Genomic DNA, 14,812 nt, shown 5'->3' with positions numbered 1-14,812 from the left:
TACCTGGAAAGTTTATTATCATAATCACCGCAAAATTATATATTACTGGCTCGCTGGCCATATGCACCCTCCTCTATCGGCTTGTTCACTATCTACAAGAATGTACCTAGTTTCCGTTTGCCTCTCAGCATTACGTCCGGAGACTACCGGATTACCGCACATTGAAGTCTTGGCACCAGTGACGTCACGCTAACGTCTAGCGAGGATGAATCGATAGTGATGAAGCGGTTTTACCTGTCTTATGCCGCCATATTTTCCGTAGAAAGATGTTATGAGCAGGTAACATTTATTCCCAACTTGTTGCAAACTTTTCCACTGCAGACATTTCCATTAAAGGGAATGTTCCACATTTGAAGATATTGAGGTAGGCATCAGATATGATGGAAAAAGCTTACTTGTAACTATTGGTAAGCTTTCAAGGTTCAAAAACGACGCTACGTAGCACAATTTGTTTTATTAAAATACGCCCCATTACGTCATTGTTTGAAGGCGTCATAGAATGCTTTTGTGACGACAGCAATACCTGACAGCATCTGGCAGCCAGACCTAAAGAATTCCTCGAAACACACGAAAGCTTACGCCAGCTGGCCGTTCTCGTCGCGGGGCTGTGTCGAATGGCGGATTAGTGGGTGGTTCGTTTATGGATTTTTTTGTCTTGGTGCTGGCCGTAAGAAAAAGCTTTGGTAGACTGTTGGACATTCGCAACGAAGCGATCTCCAGCTTTTATGGCAGATTATTCATGTGAGAGCACGATATTCTGTGCTGCTGCTGTTGCTGTTATGCTCTTGATAATTTTGTCAATACTCTATTGCCGACCAATCGTTGCCTGCAGTGCTGTAGTCCTGACATTGATATCATGTGATGTGCAAAGTACTTCTTTCTTTATGGGTTCTTCCTGGACATGTGGTGCCATGCGAAAATTAATAAATTTGGAGCGTTGCTATGAATTGATTGCCAAAGCATTGCTATTGCTATGGTAAATATGGTATGTTTGGGCTACCAAAAATTTGTTGTTTTTTTTGCTTAGAATTATTCATGAAATTAATACCGAACCCTGATATAACCGTTGCGATGCAATGACATTCTTGCTGCTGATAGATAGGTAGTTGCAATCCATGCTGCTTTCATACTAAATTCCATCATGAAAAGATGAGTCACGTGTCCTCTCTTGTACAGATTCTCCATCTGGCCCGTGACTGATCAAAAACACATGGTACAATATACAAACTATTTTAGCAAAGCAGACAACCAATAAACGGCATCACTTGCTCGGCCTGCTTTGGGAATCCACAAAACGTAGGTCAGAAAGATGCAAACACACCTTCCACTTCTATGGTCATGCAACATGCTGCAGTCATCAGGATGCGTTACTAAAAAAATAACAGGACAATTTTACATGTGGCGAAATGGCACTGCAAACATGCTGACCTTGCACAAGGCTTGAAACATGGTAAGTGAATGCAGTCGTGGTTGGATGGGCAAATCGCAAGGAAGTGATGAAGCTGCCAGTGCACACAAGGCTGACGATAAAAATATTATTAAGTCCCATCCAAGATACCAACAGCAATACTTTTCCACCTTTCTCAGCACAAAACATCTTACGCAAGTTGCAGTGACTATGGCATTGATGAGTCGCAAGCAATGCTCGCCTGCATACAACATTTGTGAAGACAGTACAATGTGCATTAGTAATAATACAGCACTGTGTTTTAAGAATTCTTTAGGGAAAGGCAATTGTGCAAAGCCTTATAATGTGAGCATACACTGAGCATGTGCATTATGAAGTACCAGCTTGCCTTTGTACACCCCTGCAACATAAGTGCTAGTGCTTCTATTAGTATGCCAGCGTTCTTTTGTCATGTACAAACACATACATAAAGCTAGAGGCAGGTATCAATGTATCACATTTAACTGGGTGTCAGTAGGCTTAAAGAATACCAAAATAATGCTCTCTCTCAGAAGTACAAACCTCCCACGTACACTCCCTATCACATCAAGATCAATACAAGCCACAAGTGGTGTTCTTTTTCATAACATTGACCTGTGGCCTAGGAATAAGAAAAAATGACCCGTTCACGACGAGTGCTGCTCAACCCGAAAGTGCTCACGCTTACGTTCGCGACACGCTTTCAGCAGCGGAATTTTGCTGACAGCCAATCATCTTCCACGCATTGTATCATGTGTGCCGCATCATCGCTTTTGCGAATGTGCCAGCGGCCATGCTGTTTTGACCATAAGCAGAAAACAGCCTGTCATATCACGGGCATCTAATGACGTTTCTATGGCGTCATTAAACAGAAGGCGATCTTGAAATGGGCTCTAAATAATACTTTTCGCACTTTGCGGGCGTGTAACTCGGGAACCAGATCGTTTTGGGTCTTAAAAAGGACATGACCGTGAACTGCATCAAAAGGTTTTCAAGATGGCTATTTCAGTTCAAAACGCCATACAGATGTGGAATATTCCCTTTAACACTGTTTTAAAACGCTCCCTAACGAACTTACGTGTCCCTCTTCACGAATTTTCAAAATCATTTCATGACATCAGTTGGTGATATAATTTCTTAATAATTGGTTTCGTAACGTCCCATTTAATCGCATGTCGTAGCCTGAAGTAATGTGAGAAACGGCTGGAATTCGCTGTCAACGTTTTGATGAAAATGTGTACATGGCCTTAAAACATTTATATTGCATGTAATTTTTATTCACCCTTCATTGCAGGCATGGCTACTCAACATGCCAAAAGCATGGACACCGTGGTTAAGGAGGCTTTGAGCCATACAATTATTTCAGTAAATATATGTGTGCATAACAACAAAATCACAAGTCTGGGGTGATAAGACTTAAAGCTAAGATTCATGCGTAGGACCGAATTTTGCTTACCTCCCATACGGATATGGTCATTTTAAACCTAATTATGTGAGTGGCAACACAATCCGCAATTGATACGACGCATGCCAATGTGTGTGACGTCCGTACGTTTGAGCCGGGCACGATTCATACCTGGAAAAGTCAAGCGAGAGGTCAATTAGCTTCAAAACACTTCAAAAGAGTGCATACAAATGCCTTTGCTCAGAAGGCCAGTTTCCGTTCCCGCCTGTGCTTTCTTAAGAAATGTTGTGTCGGACATCTTAATGACATGACCGACCTCAATTTTCATTCTTATACCTTTATATCATACCTATTGCCCCGATTTTGAACTCTTGTCGGATATGACCCACTTTATCAGCACTTTTGGATGAAAAACAACCAAAAATGAAGCAATTTAGATGCGATCTGATGGGACTTAAACGTGACATGTCGCGGTCAGAGCACCTATCAGTTGGGGATGGGAAAACAGCGTGTATTGATCTAACAAATAGCTACAAATTGTTGGCATGATTGCTTTCCGTTCAGAGCATTGCTTCAAAAGATTGATACAAACCTGCTGCGTCATAAACCACATGCTCTTTAGCATTCATCTTTCAACTCACCTGTAAAAATTAGATGATCTGTCCATATACGACGTCATGGATCGCATTATAGTCAACTTCTAGGAGGCGGGCGTGTACCAGGAATTCCGTGCGAATTCGTCAGCACAGCCTGTGATACCGAGGCGTCCGTTCACTGGAATCTGACCGTGACCATCTGTCAGTGGTTAGCGGCCGACCTATAAAAGCGAAAATACTAAGGGAGCAGACACCACTTGCACTGTACACCCGGCCTTCAGGACACAACATGCAGGTATGTACTAGAATGATACCATTTATATGGTGCTCTGCTGGCTACTAGAGAGTTTACATCAAGACAAGTGCACTCCGGGTTTCGCGATGTGACTGAAATTGCACAGATGTGTCACAGCAAAACTGCGCTGATTAAATGACTGCCTGAATCGTCTAATAATCTCTACGGCATTGCAGTTCCTCGTCGTTGCCGCCGTGCTGGCTGTCGTCGCCGCCGCCCCGGCTCCGGAGACGCCAGGCTACAAGCCAGCTCCGGCCCCCTACCACCTGGCCACCTCCTACAAGCCGGCCTCTTACCATCCTGGACCCAACTACGAGGAGGAGGCCAAGCCGTTCGCATACGACCACGCCGTCAACGACCACTACACCGGCACCGACTTCGCCAAGAAGGAGGAGAGCGATGGCCGCAACACCCAGGGATATTACTCGGTGGCTCTGCCCGACGGCCGTGTTCAGCACGTGAAATACGTCGCTGACAACCACAGAGGCTATAACGCTGATGTCACCTACGAGGGAGAGGCCCAGTTCCCCGAGTACTACCCCGCCCCTGCCTACAAGGTTGCTGGGCCGGCCTACAAGTCCGTCCACAAGTCTGCTTACAGCAATGCCGCCCCGGCATATAAGCCTGCCACATATTAGTCACGGCTTTGGAAGGGTTGCCCATTCAGATATATTCTTACGTGTAGGGTGGTGTTTTTAATTTCGTTAACTGTGTCACTCCAATAACAGGATTCAGTCGAGTTGTGCGGTTTTGACGGAGGCAACTGTACGTTTCCAACCGCCCATATGTCTGATCCGGCTGTGACAAACGACGTTCGCATAAACCGAAACTTAAGACTACAAGAGCAATTATGTTGCCTAGCTAGTGATGTCGTGGCATGGATTGTTAGGGCTTTTAATGTTTCGTCATAGCATGGTTCTGAATTTTTCGGTTGATTGCAAAGAAATTCAAAATATTTTTCCGGAAACAAAGTATCTGTTACCAATACAAATGGCGTCCTGTGAAAGTATTACTTTGAAACTGCCTGACAGATGGTCATCAGCATATGGTCTTACTAAACACCTCTGACCCGCGACCGTCTGAGAGCTGAGAGCATCTCGTCTCTTGTTAGAGGGACCCCCAACCCAAACCAAACCCGTTCAAAACTCGTAATGACGTTCATGACATGTATTTCCCTTAAAAAGCTCGACAACATATCGGACAGCATGCTGCCTTTCTTCCCGTGTATGTGTTGTATTATGTGGTCCCACGTATCCCAGCAGCATGCGGGTGTTTTAACATGGAGGTTGTGGTGAGCGTTGGGCGGTGGTTGGGGTCGAACGCAACTCACGCAGCCTCACTTAAAACTTAGTTAAGCGTGCCGCAGCAGCCGCAATTCCTTACCTGTTATAAAAACATTGGATGCATTCGATGGTTATAATTATATCTGCCGAAATTATTTCCTTAAAAATGCCACATTTCGTAACTTATACATGTCATTAAGTCCGTAAGGCTGTGTGACGCCTCTGTTTCCGTCCTCACTGCCGAACGTCTTGCCGCTCATCTTGACGGCCGGATATTCCCGGACTTCGTCGTATCGCCGAGCCGTCCCAGTTGTGGTCGCCAAGCCGGGATGAAGTCTTCGTCCCCGTGGCTGAGTTGTCCCGAAGGAAGGTGGCTGCCCCGATGTTCGCTGTGGTGGACTAGCCGTTGCCGGTCCATACCGCTGATGAGGCTGAGAGGTGTCACACCTACCAGATATTTGGACTAACGAGATCTGCTTGTGATCAACACGTTTGTCTGACTGACGAGTTGTCACACAGAAGTTTTGTTTTCACCCCTCCACACTTGTTTCATGAAAACTGTCGTTGTTTGAAGGGAGTATTCGACATTTGTATGTGGCTTTGAACCGAATTAGCTAACGTGGAGATCATTCGGTACAGTTCACTGCCCTGCCCTTCTTAAGACCTGAACCTGTCTAGTTTCTCAGCCATACACCCGCGAGGATGAGCAGGTTTTTCTGGAAGACCACTTCAAGGTGACCACGGCATTCATAACGTCATAATGGCATTCAAATTTTGCCATTCTATTAGCCATGGGGCTCCAACGCCAATAACTATTTCATTGTTGAGTCATTCATATCTGGCGTTGGCGAACACCATTTCCACAAATAACGGCCGCCAACTGGCTTTCAATCAACGTCGTGCAAGGTACGATGACGCAATCAAACAATGACACATGCAGGAGCATGTTTACTAAGCAGAGAAAATGTATCGTCTAGAGCAACCTTCTTCATCTCAAAGGATGCCAACAGCTATAAGTGAGCTTATTTCATCATATCCTAGGCTTGCTTCAATAGCTTCAGCTGCAGAACATGTTCTTGAAACAGGATTATACGCCCTGTGATCGTCATTAGCTTTGTAGAACGCTCAAGTAGGCTGTCGCCAGGGGCGGATCTAACCTTTTTCGTGGGGGGGGGGGGGGGGCAACCGCTCGTCGCCAGCTGGCTGGTGTGGGAAGCGAGGTCCAGTGCATGGTGCCTCTCGCGAGTACCTAGTAGGGACACCATTCAAGCACCGAAATGCTTATGAATCTTCTATATACAGTATGTATGTTTACAAAGCTCGTAACATAAGATATTACGTCCAAGAGTCAACTGGTCAGATGGGGTTTATCGCAAATGGTGATAACAGACGGTAAGTAGACGAAACTTTTATGAAGTTCTGGCAATGTTTTGGGGGGCCAAAACACACTCTCAGAGTTTTTGGGGGCATGCCCCCCCCCCCAGGATCCGCCTATGGTTGTCGCACCCGTATCGCTGAAATTCACACAACAGAAAAATTATGACTGCATGTGTAAAAACCTCATGGGATAAGCAACTTATTGATTTAACATATAACAGCTCGGATCACAGCCGTATCACACATCCAACATTCATGTCAACATTCTTGCGCTCAAAGAGCAGGTCATTTTCAGCATCTAACTAGCATGCAGCAGGCTGCTATGCCAGAATGAGAGAGCTGTCTGCAGACTTCCAGACAGTCTTGTGGTGTGGGGCTGCAGCCTTGCAAGCGGTGGCGGGGGGGGGGGGGGGGGCGATACTCAGAGCGATGGGTTTTCGTGGCGAAACAGTAGATCTCCACTTGCTTTAATAAAGTAATTGTGGAACTCTGAGGAACGTGCGAGGCTTGCGCCACTATCAAAAGCACGTACATTTGCCCCAACGACGAGAACTGCTTGCCTTCAGTAACACCAAGGAAATCTGAGCAGTACATTGTATTGAAATACAACTGGTCAGGAAACATCACAACAAAACATGCATGCGTTTAAATAGGTGGTCGTTATCAGCATAAGATTAGTATGCTGCAGACTTGTAGACGGGCTTGCCAACCGGGGCAGCAGCCTTGTAGGCAGGAGCAGGGTGGTACTCGGGGTACTGGGCCTCTCCCTCGTAGGTGACGTCAGCGTTGTAGCCGCCGTAGTTGTCAGCGACGTACTTGACGTGCTGGACACGGCCGTCGGGTAGAGCCACCGAGTAATATCCCTGGGTGTTGTGACCATCGCTCTCCTCCTTCTTGGCGAAGTTGGCTCCGGAGTAGTGGTCGTTGACTGCGTAGTCGTAGGCGAACGGCTTGGCCTCCTCCTTGTACTGGGGCTCCGGGTGGTAAGGAGCTGACTTGTAAGACGGGGCCGGGTGGTAGGGGGCCGGAGCGGGCTTGTAGCCCGGTGCCTCCGGAGCTGGGGCGGCGACGGCAACAGCCAGCACAGCGGCAACGACGAGGACCTGCAATACCATAGAAAATATGTTATTAATAAACCACCCTTTGCTCGGCATCTTTGTTTTTTCGATCAGGATGCCTCTCATGAAAAAGCCCCCAGCTCCACACCTAGCTCCGCCCCCCCCCCCAATTTTCATCAAGCACATGCCTGCATGCTGTGTTTTGTTTGCCGAGCGTGCAGTGAAACTGGTGCCTGCTTCCACTGTGCCTTCGCTTTTATAGGTCGGCCGCCAGCCACTGATGGAAGGCCACGGTCATTACCTCACTGAACAGACTGCCCCCTGCGCTTTCATATCGGCTGGAATGGTGTCACCATGCATTGGTGCGGACACGAAGCCACTCATTAATTCACGCCAAACTCCCTCCGTATCATTTTTTTTTGCGCCGATAGAGCTGTTATACGCCTGAAGATTTTGAAACGGGCACGAAATAAGATAAAAAGCTCAATTGTAAAGTATTGTCATGGGTTTAAAAGCAAAAGGTTTATCTGAGTAACCACGTCTACAATTGGTACATATTGTCCTTAATACGTGATCGTTCTGTTACGTCAGGGAAGTTTTGTGATGTCAGAGCCAGAGGCAGAGTCGCCGCGTCAGAAATGCCGCTGTAAGCAACAGCTGACTCACTTGCGGCACTTCTACGTGCCGTAGGTTTGCGTTTTTTGTTTATGTGAAGAGCTCATCGCTACAAGCATTAGTTGCGTGCGTTTTGGCTTTATTTGCGTTGTTATGGACTCCTTTTCCGCGAAGTCATGTTTGTGTCACTTGCATTTGCACTCTCGATTGCGGCGTCATTCTTCAGTTATTCGATGCCAGTGTCTGGTCCATCATAACTATCTCTGATTCGGGATGGCGGCTGAACCAATTTCCAAGGCTCACTGCGTCATGTTTTCAAACGTATTTGATGATCCTAGTTGGTTATATTACCATGGTCATGCCAATTCTCTGAAAAAAGATACTTGCCACGGCAGACCAGCGCGCGCGGGTTTGCGTCCCTAACTGATTGAGCTATCTCCTTGAAAACGCAGGAGAGGCAATCTGGCTCTTTATAAAGTGTTTTTAACTGGTTTTGCGGTATTCATGGATGCATATAAAATCGTTAGCAAAAATTCCCGGCTGATCCAGCCTATGGCTGACGGAATATTTGACGGGAAACGGGTATGTATGGTGGAGTGACTGACAGATGCGTATGTGCTTAATGGGATGCAAGCTTCATATTCGATTATTCGTGTAGTAACATAGGGCGAATCGCTTACATCCTCAACGGAAATCAGTCGGCGACCACTTGCCACTTTCACCTCCCTCAATACGCGTGCACGTGCTTAGAGACGCCTCTTGCATATGCCTAGAAACTTCATTTCATTTGTTTCATAAGGCAATCGCAAAACCGGGGTACTAGTGTAACTTAAAACTTGAAATAAACACTGCCATAATGATTTCCAAAGTTGTACAATTTAGTGCACCGTACTTCGAATCTCACGTTATTCGTCTCAGAAATTCGTCTCATGCTATTTTGATAGCTAGTCGGCCATGTTGGCCAATCACGAGAAAACAGCACTTGTTTTGTTCTTGCCGCATGTCTTCACAAATGCGCAGATTAAAGGCAATTCATTTCAAAATATGTTGCGAGGAGAAATAAGAAATGATCCTTTACGAGCATAGAAATTGACACGACCATTCATGACATGCACACAAAACATTTAAGATGGGTTTTGAATGAAAAGGCGTTGCAAAAACCCTGCGAAATAACGCATTTCATATATATATATATATATATATATATATATATATATATATATATATATATATATATACATATATATGGGAGTTAAAAGATTTAATTGAGACAAGAACTATGTGCGTTACTCTAAAAATAGGCGTTAAGTACAGCGGGCACACACATTTAAGTGAACAGTACAGTTGCAGCACGTTCTGGAAGATTTAGTCTAGAAAGGCTAGATTAGGCACAATCAGATGTACTAGACGAACACGATACTTAACTAGAAAACTGACTGGACTCTGGAAAATGACTTGCAGTTTGTAGCGAAGACATGAGTCGCTGAAAGTACACCTTGCGTATTAGAAAAAACACGTTTTATCTGATACGGGCGGTGTTTGAGTATTCTGTACCATCTCAATTTGCCTCAAAACTGTCTCCGAAGACCCTTTCCTACGGGCTTACAATGCTGAAATTTGTCAAGAAGCCCCGCAATGACGTCACGGTAGAATTACCTGAAATGAACGCCCCGTATCAATCGGTGACATTTTGACGACGCGGACAGTACGTTTTTAGGCAAAGTTGGTGTTTGGAAGGGACATTGCACAGAATAACCAATCAATATGTGGTGAATACACACACTGAATCGGTGCATGCGGTGACGAAAATTTCGCCACGATGCTGGCTGCGGTAACGACGAAAACGTGTGTTAGTGGCTGCTGTTTTAAAAAATGCCGACATTCCGACATCCCCACGATTACTGACGCAACCATGGTTCGCACAAACTGGGCTTCCCCACGTGAATTACACACCGTATATTGATCGACGCTTTGAAATTGGATTTGCGCTTCCATCCACGCTTGCTGCTGAAAAATGGCACAACATGCGGCAAACCTTCAAAAACAAGGAATTCCATCTTGCCTGTGTCTGTGCACATGACACGTGGCACGTGCGGCCGCACATCTGGCACCGCACGTGGTTCTCCATTCTTTTCCTTACCAAAACGTACCAATGCATTGTTGCTCCGACGCCTGTTTACCGAGTCGTGGCCACGCCTTTGAACGGCTGCTTGTCAACCTCGCTATCGGTCACGTCTCTCGGCCGCCCGTGCAAAACTAACGCGCCTGAAATGACCCTTCCGCCACGTGCCACGCCCGAGCGCCAAACCGCAGCGGCTCGCGAATTACCTGTGTAAAACAACTCGTGCGCCCGCGCGTCGTGTCCAGATTTCACCATCCGGCGATCCACCGTTCGGCCCGGACACGACGCGACACAAAATGGGACAGACAGTCACACAGATAGGCTGACTGACACAGGAGCGCAGCCAGAATCTGTGACGGGGGGCTACCATGACTTGCGACGGGGTGAGGTCATTTTTCGAGCGAGTCCCAGCCTTATCGTCAATACCTACGCACTGCGAACAGACTGACGGACCCCACACACGCCAATAGGCACAGCACCTAGCGTATCAATGACCTATCGATGTTGGTTTGAAACGGTGTCTTAAACAATTATTTCAGCCATGTATCGCACATGTTGACAAGGCTATGCGCCAGTGTAGTGTTACTAGTCTAAATTGAATCACGACTGCTGGACCCTGCATATCGTTGCCCGTGGCAGTGTATGACATAAAATTAGAACAATTTCCCTGGTCGCCAAATCCGGAATCAGTCGTAAATCCGACGGGAGGGGGAGACTAAAGCTCCATGAGCTCCCCTTCCCCTTGGCGCAGCCAGTGGCCAGTCAGCCAGCCAGTACCCACGCAGGACGCACGGACAGACGCGAAGCAAATAGCGAGCTATAATCATCGAAGAGGAAGCTGTAGTACTGTCTAAATCTTCCCGATAACATGTCTATCACCTCATACTGCTTAAGTTGTGTTATGCTTTTGCTTACTCCATCAGAAACGTGGTCTGGCAGGCTGCCGAAACCTTAGGCACTAAAGCTTGCCTGATTCAGCCTCAGGCAATATTTGGATGAGCTTATATATATATATATATATATATATATATATATATATATATATATATATATATATATATATATGTATATATATATATATATATATACAACATATTTAATAATATATGTTATTGAATGAATATTACATGAGCAATTAAAGAGATGGCCCATTCTGTTCCAGTCAATAACTTTTCTATGCGATGTTGACTAAGTGTGTGTGTTGGGGAGGGGGGGGGGGGGTCGACGACATTGCACAACCGTGCTAATTCGTCAGCACAGCCGGTGACACCGTCGGAGCCGCCCGCTCACTGGGGTCCCGACCGTGACCGTCTGTTGGCGGTGAGCGGCCGACCTATAAAAGCGAAAGCAAAATGGAAACAGACATCACTTGCGCTGCAGACGAGGCCATCAGAACACACCATGCAGGTGAGGGCTGGAACGATACTGTTGAAATGTTGCCCTTTTGACTGCCAGAGCTTATTTCAGGACAGTTAAACTATAGGTTAAACGACTGGAAATTTTTATACGGAGATCAAGCATCTAAAGAATATCGTAGCAAAACAGCGCTGTTCAAATGGTCGATTCTTCAGTGAAATATCCTCTACGGTATTCCAGGGTCTCGTCGTTGCCGCCGTGCTGGCTATCGCCGCCGCCACCCCAGCTCCGGAGACGCTGGTGTACAAGTCCTCCCCGGCCCCATCCCACAAACCGGCCTCTTACCATCCGGAGCCGCAGTACAAGGAGGAGGCCGAGCCGTTTGCCTACAACTACGCCGTCAACGACCACTACACAGGTACCAACTTCGCCAAGAACGAGGAGAGCGATGGTCACAACACCCAGGGATATTACTCGGTCGCTCTGCCCGACGGCCGTGTCCAGCACGTCAAGTACGTCGTCGACAGCTACGGCGGCTACAACGCTGATGTCACTTACGAAGGAGAGGCCCAGTACCCCGAGTACCATCCCGCTCCTGCCTACAAGGCTGCTGCCCCCGCCTACAAGGCTGCCGATAAGCCTACTTACAGCCATCCCACCCAGGCATACAACCCTGCGGCGTACTAGTCACGGGGTGAGGACGGGTCTCTGTTTATATTCATTAATGTTTCTGTTATGACTCTCGTCTTTCCTGACCTGTCTTTCAATAAAGGATTTGTTTTAGCCATGGAGTTCAGAAGGAGCTCTCCTTGCGTTTGGGCGCAAACGATGCAAGGGTGCAAATGTATTTGATCCTGATTCAGTAAAATGACATCGACATGAACTGAAGCTAATAACCACAATATTGTTTATAATGAACATTACGTAATGACCTCTTGTGGCTGTTGATATCTACAATGGTCTATCTTTATCTGATTCTCAGAATTATTATACTGAAAGGGAGTGTTTCACAGATGTATGGATATTTAAACTCTTATAGCCATCTTGAAGACCATTCGGTGCAGTTCACAGCCTTGTGTTTCTTAAGACATAAACCCTGCCAGTTTTTCAGCTACTCGCCTGCAAAGATGTGCAGACTATTTCGGAGCCTATTTCAAGGTCAACTTGGCATACATGACGCCGTATGACCTCATTCATATCCTGACACTCCATTTTATATGTAGCGATCTAGGCGAAAAAAACAAAAAACTACAGAGTCGTTCATATATGGCGTTCGTGATCACCACCCTAAGATATATCGGCCGTCAATTTGCTCTCAATCATTGCTGTGTCATGTACGATAACGTAATGAAACAATGGCGTATTGAGAGACATATTTAACTAAACAAAGAAATTGTATTGTGTAAAGCCGCACTTTCCGCTTCAAAGTATGTCATTAGTTATAAGTGAGCTTTTTATCATATCTTATACTTGCTTCAGTATGTTAAAATATGTAGCATTCCCTTATTCTTAAGGCATTGCAAAGGGTTACCGTGTGATAGCAGAAATATGGATAGCAAACACGTATACAGGAATATATTGGAACAAGATGAAATGAATGTAGGCACCTTTAGATATATTTATACCGGATCGATGGCGGTATAAGGGAGGTAAAACCGTCAAGCAATTCTTGCTTCATCTTTGCTTAACTCTCTCTCTAGATCACTGGAGAGAAAAAAGCAGCGGCCTTGCATTGGCCTACAAAAGACGCTAGCGTGACTTTACTGTGACGTCACTGGTGCCAAAACTTCAATGCGCGTCAGGCCGCTAGGCTCCGGACATAATGCCTAGGGGCAAGCAGAAACCAGAAATATTCTTGCAGAGAGTGAGCAAGCCGTTGAAGGAACGTGCATATGGCTAGCGAGACAGCGGCATATAATTTTGTGGTGAATACAATGATGGGCTTTACAAGCCTAGGCGGTAGTCAGTTAGCGTTAAGTGGCACGACTCTTACATACTCTTAAAAAAGTGGCGAGTGTCGTCTACTGCATTTCATTTTAACTGCGCCAAATGTATCAGTTACATTGTCGGCAAGTAAGGTACAAATAAAGCACATCACATACCTTTCTTCATGGATGGACTGAGGATACTTTTATCAAATAAACGCCGGCTTGTTAATATTTAGTTAGTAAGAATTCACCTTGTATGTTATCAAGCCCTTATCAAAATATAACTCACCTGTTCACCCTCTGTACCTCAGAGCAATTTCTGTATGTTAGGGCACATCTTGTTACTTAGCGTAGCCTTTTGCTTTCAAAAACATTATAACGCTCCTGCTTATCAGGCCTAAATCCAAGCCTGCTTACAGATGATCCACCCTTGGATAGAAGCTTGCGCCAACCCTGTCAGACGCTGAGAACTAACTACTGTTTTAAGCGGTTGGGTGTCGTGTTACGATATTTCTTGTGGCCAGGGGCGGTAAAAGTGTACTTTTTGTCGCCGACCAAATTTCTGAAGGAAAAATTGTCGGCAGTAGCGCAATACGATATGATATGACAAAATGGTCGTTAGGTCCATGCCCAGAACCGCCATGAGTTATCAGCCTGTCACGGAAAGTCTCTTTTATCACTGCAATTTTTAATACCATGCACATAACCGAAAAGCTCAATCATACACTGTCCTCCAACAAATGCCAGAATAAGCCCCGCTGCTAGGAAAGCAGGCGCACCTGCTGAAGACTAATGAAATGGCCCAACCACAACAGGAGTTTTCTTCCACCCTCGGAACTTGCCGGGGCCTCGCGTTTAAACCTCATCTGCGGCTGGATTTGCTTCGCCGCAAGTCCGCCGCAAAAAAACAACGAAGGACCTCGCTAGCCAGGGCAGTAGAATGCATGGCAAAGTCCGAACCAGTAGCAAGCGGCACTGGGAGAGCCAGCCACCGAGTAATATTGCAGTTGATGGAAATTTGCACAAATATTTTTACTGTTCTTTACAGTCCGCCACCAGGAGCGCTGTCATCAATGTATGCGCTCGTCGCCTACCGACCCACTTAATCATTACTTTTGGATGAAATTCGGCCAAAACTGTAGCGAACTGAATGAGATATGATGGGGTCAAGGTGAGGCTAGAAAAAGACCAGAAATGCTGTCAGCTGGGGATGGGAGGGAAGTATAAATTTATCCAATAAAGGATTTCAAATAGTGTGTATGACCATCTTGGGTTCAGGGTATGACCAAAAGAAGACGGATACGAACCTGCTGCGTCATAAGCTCTATGTTCTAGGCCATCTGTGGTCCGA

General features: G+C 46.0%; 1 protein-coding gene across 1 annotated transcript in view; it reads left to right on the top strand.

Moving 5' to 3' along the window:
- Positions 1–11,932, top strand: part of LOC119092919 (cuticle protein 21-like) — a gene marked incomplete at both ends in the record, with an annotated part of 88,532 nt that extends 76,600 nt beyond the window's left edge. The window contains 3 exons of the mRNA XM_037215817.1: positions 3,709–3,722; positions 3,960–4,091; positions 11,820–11,932. Coding sequence (XP_037071712.1) covers positions 3,709–3,722; positions 3,960–4,091; positions 11,820–11,932 — 259 coding nt within the window. The remainder of the gene's footprint in view (positions 1–3,708; positions 3,723–3,959; positions 4,092–11,819) is intronic.
- Between the last annotated feature and the right edge of the window lie 2,880 nt (positions 11,933–14,812).

Source organism: Pollicipes pollicipes, unplaced genomic scaffold, assembly GCF_011947565.3.
Source record: "Pollicipes pollicipes isolate AB1234 unplaced genomic scaffold, Ppol_2.1 Scaffold_3671;HRSCAF=4307_pilon_pilon_pilon, whole genome shotgun sequence".
Taxonomy (NCBI): Eukaryota; Metazoa; Arthropoda; class Thecostraca; order Pollicipedomorpha; family Pollicipedidae; genus Pollicipes; species Pollicipes pollicipes.
Note: the sequence above shows the minus strand (reverse complement) of the source record. Positions and strands in the feature narration are given on the sequence as shown.